The sequence below is a fragment of the Fringilla coelebs genome (assembly GCF_963513975.1).
Source record: "Fringilla coelebs genome assembly, chromosome: 3".
Taxonomy (NCBI): Eukaryota; Metazoa; Chordata; class Aves; order Passeriformes; family Fringillidae; genus Fringilla; species Fringilla coelebs.
In genome coordinates this window covers 27096665-27111655 of record NC_140030.1, presented here as the reverse complement: position 1 = coordinate 27111655, position 14991 = coordinate 27096665, and the positions used below count along the sequence as shown (strand labels likewise).

General features: G+C 35.2%; 1 protein-coding gene across 1 annotated transcript in view; it reads left to right on the top strand.

Annotated features, from left to right (window-relative positions):
• Positions 1-14991, top strand: part of EYS (eyes shut homolog) — a gene marked incomplete at both ends in the record, with an annotated part of 593802 nt that overhangs the window by 531348 nt on the left and 47463 nt on the right. The window contains one exon of the mRNA XM_084202609.1: positions 12091-12263. Within this exon, the coding sequence (XP_084058735.1) occupies positions 12091-12263 (173 nt within the window). The remainder of the gene's footprint in view (positions 1-12090; positions 12264-14991) is intronic.

Below are 14991 nucleotides of genomic sequence, written 5' to 3'. Positions count from 1 at the left end.
AGAACTTTTTTTTTGCAAAGAGAAGAAGCACATGCATCAAAAAAATCAGCTGTTTTACCAGTTTCTGTAGTTTCTAAGTGGTTTCCTCGAGATCATATCAGTGTCTGCATTAAAGCATGTGTTAAGATAATGATCCTCATGAAACCAGTCAACTGGAATGTTCAGACAAGCTGAACATTCACACCGTGGTCTGACCCTTCCACAGGTTAAACAATACTGTGCTGGAAACTCAGTCACAGGTGGGAGTTTCAAGACAAACATTCTTTTTGATGTGAAAGATATTCAGATGTGGTAGGACCTTGACTCCAGGGAACTACCTTCCAGTTCTGAATGTCTTTAAAAGGCTGTAGAAAACCCCTGCACATCAGAAAATCGAATCAGTTAACAAAGATTTTAATTTTTGAGTTATGTAATTCTTTTGGAGAGCACAGATAACACTTGTACTTTTAAATTTTACACTTGTAAAATAAGAATGCTACATAACCTGAGATTCTATCAATTTTTCAGCATTCTAGGAAATTTATGGTACAGGTCTGAATTAACTTTTGTGCTGCAGACCCTGTTTTAGGTCAGCCTTTAAGTACCCAAGTTCTTGGAAGACTTCTGGGAACATTTTTCACCTTCTCTTTAGAAACTCAGAATGTTGAAGCCAGCAGTGGAAGCTTGAAGGATTCTGTTGTTCTGAACTAAGAATAGTCAGCATAACCAAAATAATTGGTATAATCTGCCCCTACCTTTGAAGAGGCATATAGAAGAAATTGGGAAAATTGAGGTTTAGTTGGGGTTACTTTTTGTCAATAAGTCTTTAATACTAAATCAAAGCAGTCTAGAAGTAGAAAATGGAATTCCAGTTCACTTTCTCTCAACTGAGAATTTAAATTAAATTTCTGATTTTAATTATGCCTATTTGTGTTACAGTGTATGAAGAGTTGTGATTTTCAAGATCACCTGTTTTCAATAGTGCTGTCATAATTTGGTCAAGTGAGCCTGAAAGCCTGGGAAAATTCCAAGCACCTGCTCTAATGACTAAATCATTCTGCAACCACAGACAGATTGCTTCTTTCACAGCCTAACTGGGGTGTTAGTTGCCCTTACCAGCTCTTATGTGCATTTCACTCATAGGAGCATTGATATCAATGAATAGGAAGGAATGGAAGGAAGGAATTCCTTCATTAATATTGCAGCCAATATGGCTTTGCAATGTATTTGTTAGAAATTGACCAAAGGAAGTAAACACTTAGGGTTAAAATTAATTCTTTCCTCTTGCTGCATTAGAGTTCTGTCTTCTTTTTTAAAATCCTTTCTTTTCTTTTATGTTTTTTTTAATAGGGCATTCTTACTTCCTTTATATGGTAACTTCAAAACAAATGCGACCACAAGGCATCACAGTTCATTCTGTGCTTGTTTCTATGGATACATAGTGGACATCCCTATAAAGCAAAATAAAGAGATAATGGTTGCAGAAAAAGCACAACTATGGTAGTTTTCACAAAGACAGAATAAGGAGCGATATCTATACATGCTAGCAAACTGATAAAATAATTATTTTCCTTGAAGGCTTTGCAGCCAGAATGAAACATCCCATGTGTTCACTGCAGGTGGTAGCAGTGCTAATTAGAATAAAGTCAAATATGTCTTATTCCACTTCCATGATCTCTTCATTTTCCTGTGTAGACACAGACACGTTGAAACTTTATGGCAAAAATATAGATACACTTTTCAAATCACTATCCTTGCCACTGAATCAGAAGTGTTTTTGTCAGAGGTTGAAACACCACTCACTCCACCCAGCAGTGAAGAGCAGTATCTGTAAAATATTCAGACATCAGAATATTAGTGTAATATCAGATTGTTACCAGCAATTGCTCCAGTACTTTCATTTTACATGGACAGACATCATACTGATGCACACTGGAAAATAAAAACTTTTCAGAAGGTGTAAAGAAAATACTTTACCTTCAAAAGTTAATATTGTCACAGGCACTGCCCTGGTGAATCTTAGTTATAGACACTCCATATCCAGAAAATAACATGAAATCTTTTGTCTGCTTTATTGACAAAACTACTCTAAAATCCTCTATGATTAAATGCAGATCATTGCATATGCTTTCTTGATTCAGTTTTTGATTTATAAGTTCAAGTGTCTTATTTAAAAGAACTGCTCATTTCCATTCCCCAAAAATTTGCGAGGTTAGATACCCAATAGAGTCAGACTGACAGAATAACTTTCTGTTATTCTTCTACATAAATATAAAGAAATGGGTCAGCATCATATCAAGAGAAACTGAGTTGTTTCTCTGAAGACAATCTGGAAGCTAATAACAGTACTGCTAATGATGTCACGATGCAACTGTTTCCCTCTATTGTATATTCTCCTGTAATTTCCTTTTTCAAGATAATGATTTAGTTTTCGATGCAAATAAGTCAGATGATCTGACTCATCTGACCTCTTGAGTACAAGCTAGAGACTAATCTCATAGAACTTAAAGATAGGTCTGTTTGAGAAAATGGTACACAAATGGCCTTTTGTAACATTTATGAAGATCAGCTGTGAATTAGACTTCCTCTGTTTCACTTTGGATCAGTTTCTCTGGGTGTGTCACCAACCGTGCAAATTCTCAGCAATGGGACAAATGTAACAGTTACAGTTCTTGCACATTTGAAAAATGCCAACACTCAGTTTTATAGTATTTGATTTTACAGATTTTGGGGCATTTTATATCTTTCATAAGTCATAGCCATCATCCAGGAATGTGTGAAATTCAGAGCTGAGGCAGCAATCAAACTAAAAGGTCAACTTACTAGATGGAACCACCCAAGCTATTGATAGAAAGCATATTGTAACAAAATAGAAAGCACACGGTGATTGCTAACTTTTCACTTCAGACAATATTTTGTAGTTCTAGTACTCAGTACCTCTTTTGTCCTTCTCATGTTCAATTAGTTGTGTGAGCTTAAGCAATCACTCTTTGTAAAAGCTTTGTGCGCTCTCCTATACATTACCTTTCATTTTAGTAGGAGAAAACTGTGACAGAGCAGTCAAGGTTTGGTCCTTCATACACGCTTTTCTAGCTGCTTTTTATTTTCAGTTTTTGTGACCTACCTTTGATGTCATTTAGAGAAATAGCTTAGATTCAATTAATTGTGGAAATTTGATTAGAGCCGTGGACAAATGGAATCTATGAAGTTGTCCTTAACCTCCTACACTTCAGGTAAAGTATAAACATAAGTCCTGTGATGCAGAATTTCTTGCTCCTTTTGAGAGCTGGTGGTACTCCAGAGAAAGGATGAACAAGAGAACAGCATTGAGGCTTTCTTTTCCTCTTTTATTCCCAACAGCAGAAGAAAATATCTTAACTACACAGGGAAGAAGGTGAATCTCAAAGAGATAAGAGAGACAAAGAGGGGGGAAAGATACCCAGGAGTTTTAAGAGATGGGGTATTTTTGGAACTAAAGAAAAATGCTATTCTGCTTTTGTGGAGGTCTTTATACTACACTCAGCACAGGTTGCAGTGCCTGATGCACTGGTTGCAGGCCAATTTTTACTAGTCTTGTTCTAAGTAACACAAAGGTCTAGGGTACTTAGATTTTTTTTCCTTCTCTGGATTTCAGCATCACACATTCCATGCTTACAGTGTAATAGATACATCTGCAGTGATGAAACACCACTGCTGGGCTGAGATAAGATTTAACTCTAGACTTTATGTACCAGTATATGTGAGGTGATTCCTGGAAACCAGTGTTCTTCAAACATGACCTACCAATTCAGCCACATCGTGTAACTGATGATGGGCTAGTCTGAAGGTTGTAAAAAGCTATTTGGGAAATTTCCAGAGTCTTATTTAAAACTCCAAGACTTATCCGTATTAGAGTTAAAGCCCTGGACAGGCTAAGAAACTACAGATTGAAAAGAGACAGAGATTTCAATTACCTTCTGAGGGAAAGAAATCACCTTGGTCATTGGCAAGGAAACCTAGTTTCCTTTCCAGTTTTTACCATCCAAGGAATTTTGGCTAATCTACCATCTTTTGTAAGCAATAAATCTGTAGAATATATGGCAAATGCAATTGCTTGTGTCATTCATACATCACCTCAACCTTCATAATATAATATAATAAATATAATAAATATAATAAATATAATATAATATAATAAATATAATAAATATAATAAATATAATATAATATAATATAATATAATATAATATAATATAATATAATATAATATAATATAATAAATATAATATAATATAATAAATATAATATAATATAGTATAATATAATATAATATAATATAATATAATATAATATAATATAATATAATATAATATAATATAATATAATATAATATAATATAATATAATATAATATAATATAATATAATATAATATAATATAATATAATATAATATAATATAATATAATATAATATAATATAATATAATATAATATAATATAATATAATATGGTCTAGATAATAAAAATAGGAATTAATGTAAATTAACTCAGCCTCCAACATTCCTAGGATTTCATGTCTTAGAGGCTGTCATTTGATGTGCTGCATAGATAGTAATCAATTTCATTTGAGGCTGAAAAAAGGAGGTTTTTGGAAAAAATATTATATATAATAAATATTTTGAAAAAATATTTTCTGTTGACAAATGACTTTTAGTTGTAGCTCAAATACTCTTTCAAAAAATGTGTAAAACTCCAGGCAGGGTTCTGCAATGCTATTTTTACTGATTAGATCAGTGGTGCATTCTAATATGTTAACTACTATGACATGTACAAGTACATCTTTTAATATACATTAGTATACATTATTATAGGATCAAATTTTCTGTGATGCATAGTCAGAAGAAATAAAGGGTTACATTTCACTGGCCACTGGGCATACACAGATGCTAGTCTGCAAATGCCTACTGATTTGAAGTATGATTTTTGTGGAGGAATATTATCTTCTCCTTCCTTAACTTAAAGAATCAGGAGGGAAAAAAAAAGCTCCTACAGCCCATGGGATTCAGAATGGAATAGTTTTCATCTATAGAAATTCAAAATAATAAATACATACATAAATAAAAAACCTCTTTTAGAAACAGGAAAAGAAACTAGTAAGAAACTGATAAACAGAGAAAATTACAATGATCACCTAGATTTGCACTATTTTTTTTCCCTCTTTCCAAGGTAGACAGTTCTGGATTTAGAATATAGCCATCTTAGTTCAAAGTTATTATGTTGTGCATTTAAAGTAAATGCTGCTATTTTACAAACTATTAAAGATTTTGCCCTGCAATTTTGTTACCTGTCTCCTCATGATTATTCTAGCAAACTGCAGCTGGTCTGTAATGAGGCTGAAATCTTGGAAAATACTGCCATGTAGTTCTGCAACTTATCATCTAAAATTGAATTAGTGGTTTTGTGCTTAAAGATTGTTTTAAATTTCTAATGGAAATTAATAATAGTACACAATGCAAGTTTAATGAAAGCAGTGCAATGAGCAGTATGGTGCAGGCCAATGTTCAGTGTCACTGCTTTGGGTATGGTATTCCCAAGTCCTACTGCAAATAGTAGAGATTTTGAAGCAAAGGCTGTTTAGAGCCCTAGAGACTGCTGAGAGCAATTGGAAATCTTCTGTCATAAGGAATTATGATAGATTTTTGAAGGACAAACAGAATTTAGGCTGCATAGGATTTCAGTAAGATGTAGAGATCTGCCTTCAACCTTATGCTGCTGAAAATATTTATATGCTTCCCTGGATGTGTTTCACATACTCCAAATTTTTTATCATCAAAATCATAGCCTTTCAACTTAAAAAAAAATCATTTTTATAAATACATTTATCATATGTCAACATCTATTGACTATTTTTTGCATAAACACAAGGAAGGAAAAAATGTAGATTTAACTGAAAAGACTGAGACTGGGGAAAGGAATAATGTCAGAGCTAATTATAGCTCTTGCACCAGATCCAGCCTGACAGATCATTATTTCTCTTCCTAGATGTGGCCAGGGAATGGATTTTTGCCCAGATAGATTGTTTTTACCAACCATTACTTGCTGTGCTTTTTCTGAGGGATCCTTAACCATCTGTCATTAAGTGTTACAAGTGCTTGATACCACAATTGTGCATCTTCTTGTGACAGGGATGGTCATAGCTGACATGTTACCAGGCAGAACTTTTCATGCATCATACATTTTAATGGATAGGTATCCTTCATGGGAGGGTTATGGAATCCTGCATGTTGACCAAGTGAGTGGAAAATAGTCTAAAAAGTGCTTATAAAAGACCCCAGAATAGGCTTCATGATCCTGAAAAGTCAGTACTGTGTTAGTAAGTTCAATTAGTACACTGCAAAATAAATTAAAACCCTCTTGAACTCCTGAAAATGGCATTTTTGAAGGTCTGAAATAGATAATCTGCCAATAAGCAAGAGTTTCTCTTCCTTCATTATTCCCATTAATCAAATTCTGTCCTTCCTAAATCACAGCTAAGTCAAACTGCAAGAAACTTTCTACAGTTCAGATATTATTTAAAGAGTGTGTTCTTGCTCAAGGAAACTCTTATGCTTAATGGTAAGATAGGGCAGATGCTCATTTCTGTCTGACGGGGATGAATAAAGCTTTATTTGGGTCCTATAAATTAATTTGCTGCTAGAGTTGAATCAGTTTGTATAAAATGGTCTTTTTTTCCTGTGTTGACAAGAGACAAGCAAGGTGTTGGAACCTTTTTGTCCCTCATGCTCTCCTTTTGAAGTGGGATTGTAACCTTTCCACTCCAATATTTGAATCTAAATAAAAAACTTCAGAAGTACCATTTAAAAGTGAGGGCCTATTTAGTCTGTGATAGAACCAGTATAACTCTAAGTCTGCCCCAAAGAAAATTTTAAGCCAAATAGTTCCTCCATGAGTGTACCCAACCAATCTCAAAACATTTTCCCTATGAGTTTTCTAAACCAACTTAATTCACAAGTAATTTGGTCTTGGTTTAAAGAGAGCCTTCATGTAAAGAAAAGCAGTTTATAAAATTGTGGTGGGTTGAGTGTGGCTGGGCACCAGGTGCCCACCAGAGCTGCTCTATCCTCCTTAGCTGAACAAGGGAGGGAAGATATAATGAAAGGCTTATGGGTCAGGCTGTCATGGGCAAAACAGGCTTAACTTGGGGAAAAAATAATTTATCCCCAATCTAATCAGAGTAGGGCAAAGAGAAATAAAACCAAATCGTAAATCACCTTCCCTTCACCCCTTCTTTGTTTCTGGCCTCAACTTCATTCCCAAATTCCCTGCCTCCACGCCCGCAGTGGCACAGGGGAGTGGGGAATGTGTTTGCAGTCATTTCATCACTAGTCTCTGCTGCTCCTTGCTCCTCAATGGGAGGGCTCCTCGCTCTTCTCCTGCTCCAGGGTGGGATTCCTCCTACAGGAAACAGTCCTTCATGAACTTCTGCAGTGTGGGCAGGCCCTTCAGAACTGCTCCAGTGTGTCCCAAGGCACAGGGACACACGTCCTGCCAACAAACCTGTTTCTGCATGGCTCCTCTCCACGGGGCCATGGCCCTGCCAGGATCCTGCTCCAGCATGGGCTCCTGACAGGGCTATTTTTCTCCTTCTTAACAACATTGTCCCAGAGGCATTGCAGTGGCTGCTGATGGACTTGGCCTTGGCCAGTGGCAGGTCCATCTCACAGCCATTGGCTCTGTTGGACATGGGGGAAGCTTCTGGCAGCTTCCCACAGAAGCCACCCCTGTAGGTCCCTGCCACTATCAAAACCTGATCACACAAACCCAATGCAAAAATTCTCTCAGTGAAAGGCAAAGCAAATTAAAGAGAACTGACAGAACTGGCAGAATAATGCTTCCAGACAGAGGAAAAAATGATTCAAAACAGTAAAGATAACAAAAGCATTCTGAGCTAGACAAGATACCATAATTGAGGAAACCTGAGTGAAAAGTACTAAAGCAGCATGAAAGCTGAATTGATTTTGGGAGCTGTATAATAGAAGGAAAGATTGGCAGATTTATCACATACTAAAAAACACCTGCTGTGCACGAGGAAGAAACACCTCCTTTATATATTGTCCTTTGATATTTTTAAGATTATTGATGAGATAAGGTTATCCTTCTGGCTGCAGCGAGTTTCTGTGGATTTGTCTATTACACAAAGCTTTCAAAGGGAGACTGTAATTGCCTTTACATTATGCTGGTGTTTTCTGGAAAGCAATTTAATGAATCTTTGCATGAAGCATAATTCAACTTAAAGCTTAAACTGAAAATTTATGATAGCCCTTTCATTTTCCAGTAATTTAAAATAAAAGAGTGCTACAAACACATAATAGTAGCAACTTGAAAATAAACTGAAGTACATCTACTACTTATTGACTAAAGGAGCTGTTCCCTCCAGCTTCCATAGCTTTGTTACAGATAATATAATGAAGGCACTAAAAGAATTTATGTCATTAAATATTGAACCCATTGTGACCTACAGTACAACCATGGAATCAAAGAATCATATAATGCATAGAATGTGTTAAAGAGACCTTAAAATCATGGTGAATGGGTGCTGCTTCCTTTCAGGGAAGCCCTCTTGCATAAAAATACATAAAGGGCATGTGCTTTCATTGTACTCCCACTTTAGAAATGGTAAAAGTTCAGGAATATAGAAAATTATACTCTGCTTTGGGCAAAAACAACACTATCAATAAAGTAGAGATGATGTCTGTGACACATTGTGAAAAGGGTTTATAATATTTTCTTTCAAAAACAGAATTGATTTAAGTTAAAAGCAGGGTTTTAACAGCTGGTTAAATATAGCTGTGACAGGATTACTAATGTATTACAATTCAGTCTCCTCTGTATTGTGCAATATTTAAAATAAATAAATAACCATAATCTGGGTTGGCACCCGAAGCTGTCAATATTATAGAAAACTTTGATTTCATTAAATCAGGTCACAGATGATTCAAGGAGAGAAATTGTATTACTGAATTACCAATATCGTGTCATATCATGCAAATATTTCTTGGTGACTTTCTTTCCAATCTAATATCGAAACCAAAGATCAAAAGAATATTTTAACATGGGAAATGGTAATACAAAATATGTCCCTTACCATTTCAGAGGACTTTAAGAATGTCAGGCAATAGTTCATTTTCCCTGCACGTTTTTTCCCTGTATTATAATCCTGGAGGCATGAGGTGATGACACTCTTCTTGTCTCTTTCACTCCTTTTCAATGCTATTTCTGTCTTTTCTCCCATTTGTTTTCACTGTTTGTGTCTTTCTTCCTTCATGTGATTCTGAATAGTTAGGGGTTGTTTGGTTTTTTGGTTTTTTTCTCTATTTACTCCTGGAGTTTATCAGTGCTCTTGTGTAAAATCTGGGGGGGATTTTGTGTGTAACATATACCATGGCTGCATGATTTTCTTTTGGTGACTTATAAATCTGCATCCACATTAGTAGGTAATGTATTTCAGTAGGCATAGACTTTCAAGTCAAATCAGTTAGTGCTGAGGACCCAACATTCCCATTTTTTATGTTTCAAGAAGCTTTGACTCACACTAGACCTGGTCTGGGTCTGAATGCCAAGTCCATACAGCCGAAGCAATCTGAGCTGTAAGACAATCCTCTGGTGCAGGTTCATCAGAAAGAAATTCGGTTCATGCACTCTAGAAACACAGTGTGGAACAAGGCATTTCAACAGGGGACAACCAGGAGATTTTCTGCAAAACCATGCTCTGGATCTGAACTCAAACGCTATACATACAGTCACTATAACTCAAGCACTAGACACTACATAACATATTTCCACAAAACACTCCAAATTTGTTTCTTGATCTGCAGCTTCCAAATTCTGGTATTCTCCTTGTTTTTCACTTTTTTCAGCTCGTGTATGTAATTACCCAATAAATTTTTCTTGGAGTCATTCACAGTTGTACAGCATAGGCAAAAGATATTATTCTTCTGATTTTCTGCCCTCTCTCATTTGCTTCTTGCCTTTATAAAAGGTAGCAGGCCCTCATGAAATTGTGACATCTACCTGGGAGAAGTCCTTGGCCATTCAAGCATTGTTTGTTTCTTGCATCTGAGATTAGTTCAGTAGAATATGGGAGATCTTGTCCCTCTCTTAACCTAGTGCAGTTACAGAATAAGTTATTTGGGACTTTGTATACTAATTCTTGTGAAATGGATGTGATAATTTTCTTTCTCTGTGGTTAGCTGCTATACTTTCAAGTTTTATGTTATTTTGTAGAACTTTTTAAAAACTGTTTTCTTTGCCTTATCAGGAATCACTCTTCTTTGTTATTAGAATCTTAGAGCACCAATAGTGAAATGTCATAACATTGCTCATTTTGTAAACCATAAACTATTCACCATTTGTTATGAAACCTGCTGTTTTTAATCCTCTCCACAATAGCAAAAGTAAGACTATAAAAAGTAATGGCCAGTGTTTGCAAATACAAGTCCTTAAAAGGATGTGTGAAATTTTTTCTTTAAAGGTGAAGACTAAAGTCTGTGTCTTATGGCAGTCAGCAGCAATGATCCACCTTTTCTTCTATAAAAAACTGAATACATTTGATAACTAAAAATCATCACCCACAATTATAGATTTCCAGGAATAATACCATTTATTAATGTTTTTTTAATTAGCTGAACTATGTAATGTTGATATTAAAATCCATGAAAGCAGGATTCTCAGTACTGCACAAATGAAAGCAATCCAGTAGCTCATTTAGATTCCTCTCATGCTGTCTGCAGCAGATCTATAAATAGAATAGGCTACACACAGAAATTTATTATTGCAGCTGATAGCAATTTTCTTTTGCAAAGGTGTCTGGAGGCATTATTCATGAGATTCCTTCTGGTAGACTCTCAAGTTGAGATCCTCTCTCCCCAGCTCTGTGGGCGGTCAGTTTAGGAACACACTAATCAACCGCTATGAGCAAAGACTGTCACAAGACTTACTTATTTCCCTCTTTTAAAAAATACAGGAGGTCTTTCAGCTCCAGATTATTTTCTTTAACCTGATTTCATGGATATTATAAGCAGATAATGAATTTTTAAAAATCACATGTATTTGAAATTTTATGAATACTCATCATAATGATTACGCTATTGTTGGAAAACCACAATGAGTGTGATTTGATACAACATGCACCATGCCTCCTGCATTTATACCCAAGGGCACATGTGACCTTTTCAAGTAAAAGGCAGATATGTTTCTGTTCAATACTGAGGATGTACATGAATACTGAGCAACCACATGAATTGACCTATCTAGCTGTCATCTATTTTTAGCCACAATATAAGGGAAAAACCAAATAACATCTTTCATGGAATTATATTTATAATAATTCATAGATGGGAATGTCTTGCACTCTTTTGTTTTCCTATCCGCTTTGGTTTTCCTACCATATCTGTCATTGTGCTATCTTTGAGTACTATAAAAAAAAAATTGGTGCAACCAGAATATGTACATTTCTAAACGTCTGCTTTGTCTGGTTACAACTTATTTTTATCCTTGCCTATTCTAATAGTCTTTCTATGACTGAGAGCTATAAGTTATATGATAGCAGAGGTATACCTGTTTATTCTATTTCAAATTCAGCATAATCACTACTGCAAGTGTTCATATTTCAGGACTTTCTGCATCCTACTGTATCCGTACAGACTGTATGTAGTACTTGAATATACAAATGATGTTTCCATTTGCAAAATAAACAAGTAATCTCCATTTTTTGTTCTCACATGCTTTCAATTTTTTAGACACAATAGAAGACTGTTCTTCTGTAGAAGTTATTTTGACTATGCTATGAAAGAAGCAGTACAAACAACTAGTGAGACATTAGAAAAGTCATATATCCCACCAGCAAAAGAAAGAAAAATTAAAATTTAAAATTAAGCCCACAAGGCACTGTCATCTCAAGTCCTAGTAAGGCATTCTGGCATGTCTAATGCGAGGAACACTAAAGCAGAGATCTATTGCAACCATAAGTCAGATGTCACTGATTTTCTCTAAGTGTAAATCCTATTCTGCTTGTTTTAAATGTGTTTTGGTACTTACACTTTTTTGTTTGTTTGTTGTATTTTAAATTTGTCAGTGATGAAGAAAATTGGTATTGTGAATGCCCTAAACTCTACACTGGAAAACTCTGCCAGTTTGCAACTTGTGATGAAAATCCATGTGGAAACGGTGCTACATGTTTTCCAAAGTCCAGGCGAGATGCCGTTTGCCTGTGTCCTTATGGAAGGTCCGGCATCCTCTGCAGTGATGGTAAGAAACATTTTCTTCATGCATTGGTCGCAGTTTCTATCATTCATAAAGACTGTCATGAGAAACATGTCAAAGGTTTTGGAGGTAAAACACTGAAAGTCACGACCTCCCCACCGAAAAGCACAGCCCAAAATCCAAAATCACACACAAAGAATGGCTAAGCTGATCACCCTTCCCATGTGTGGGTTCATTAAAGTTCCAGCCAGGGAAAGTAGACAGAGGGATCAAAGAAGCTGAGAGTTTAGTCAGAGAAGCTGGGAAATACCAGGTAGCATTTGATGTTTTAGTAAATCACCTGAAGAAAACTGAGAGATTCAAGTGAGAGCTCCTTTGGAGAAATTGATTTCTCCTGTAATTTGATTTTTCATCTGCTTACAGAAGCATTACTTTGTACATTTTGCATATTAAAGCAGTGTAAAAATAATACTTTCTGGATTGTAATAATACCACCATATACCATCATTTGATTATTTTTTCAGGTTAAAAAGAAGGACAATTTAAAATTTACTAAGTGCTTTGCTGTTAAACAGGAGACAGGATAAAGTGAAAATAATAAAGCAAAGGAAATAGGTCACTTTGACTAACATTGTCAAAGGAAAGACTTTTATTCCTTCAGCATTCATTATAATGATTGTTCTAGGTCAGGAATTCCTGTGTGTGAGCATCCAAGGTATTCTTTCCCCTAACAGTGAATGCAGCAAGAAGAAGAAATGATTGTAAAATGTACACATAGAAAATAATCACTGGTTCTGAGCTTATTTAGTGGTGCACATGAAGTGCCTTTTCAAATAAATTTTAAACAATGACCAGGTTGGTTTTTGTCATATCATATACATATTCAAGTATTATTTCAATTTTTTATTTCCAAAGTTTTCAGTAGATGAGCATTTATGTTTTATCTGCTTTCATCTAACCATGATACTTGACAGCAAATAGTAGAAGTGAATATATGAAACATGTATGATAACTTCTTGGTAACCTTTCCTAATTTACAGTAGCAATACACTGGGACTTCATTTGCTGCGTCTCTAGTCATCCAAGCTGCATTTCTTTCTTCCTTCTCAATTCCTCATTCTTTAAAATGAGGCTCCAGAGCTGATTCAAGGTGCTATATTCAAGGTCTGATAATGCCACTGCTTTATACAGTGGTGTCTGACATTTTTCTCTCTTATTCTCTGCCCTTACTTAACCCATTTCTGGGTTTTTTTCTGTTTCCCATTCTGTTTTCTTTATGAGCACACTGACATATTCATGAAAGTGCTTATTAAAATTTCCAACACCTCTTCCTTTGAAAGCTGATGGTGAGGTCAGAGCCCACTGTTCTGTATTTAGGGCTAAGACTGTTTCTGTAATCTGCCCCAATTTACATCTGTCAACACTGAGTATCATCTAATGGCTTTTCCCTGTAGCTGTTCAATGAGGCTCTTCTGCAGATCTTTGTATTTAATTGTCTCTAAATTGAGAGACTACATAAAAATTGAGAGCCTAAATTGAGAGAAAGTACAGAAATTCATTAGTTTGATTGGGCTACAAAACTGGAGTCTTTGGAAGCAGAGAAAGAATTAATTTTAATGAGTGGAAAGGGAAAACTGTCTGGACCATCACTATAAACAAGCAAAATGGGAAAGAACACTCAGCTTTGCAGGACATAAATCTAAGATAATCAGCTGGCAACATAAGAAACTAATATTGGAATATGAAAAATTATTTTATTGAACTGTATCTTAACAATTTAGGAGTAGAAATAACCTGAGCACAGACAGAAGACTTACAATGAGTTGCAAGAGTCCCTTTATCACATTTTCTAAAACTAAGAAGGGAGAGAGACACACTGCAGTGAAGGCTGGATGTATCCTTATGGATAGCCCCAGCAGCATCAAAGCCATACTTCTGGGAGATATTTGAAGATGATGATAGATTACCTAATTAAAATCATAGAACAATTTAAATTATTTTAGAAGCAGAAGGCAAACTTAATTGTTTACTATGACAAAATGTGTGTCCCAGATAATAAATTTAATAGAAAGAAATTATCCATAAAAAATTAAGGCATAAAAGCACAGAGTTTTAAATGAATAATCTTTTGTTTAAGATACACAATAATATTGTCGCTGCTATTCAGATTATAACCTAATGCTTGCTACTGTGTGTCTGAAACACTGAAGAAAAGCTGTTTATCAAAATGTTTATCAAATAATAGTTGGTCTTCATCAACACAGAACAAGTGAGATGTCACAGTGATTATTTGAGGAAATGAATGTACCAAATAAAATTGCAATTTCATGCCAGCTTGGCTGCTCCTACCAATAGAGATTATTTAAAAGACACAGTAAGGATAAATAAATAAAGATGTGGACAGAGCCATAAATGAGCCCACAGATACAGATCTTCCCTGTATCAGAGCTCCAATTGCCTTCTGTTAAGGGTTGGAAATCATGCTAACAACAGCAATATATGTAAGGAAAAGTTATAATTCGTAGAATGACTAGGTTAAATGAAACTATTGTTACTATTAAATGGGAAAAAAAACCAGAAATAGAAAAAAATTAAGAAAAACCAAATTGTGACAAGCTAAAAGTACATCATTTTATGCAAAATGCATAACATTCAAAAAGTGAAGAAAATTATAGGGCGATTGTAAGTATGACAAATCAGGAAAAAAATTAAGGAGAGTTAGACAAACCTATATAAATATGGAAAGATAGACAAGGTCTGGGATGAACAAGGA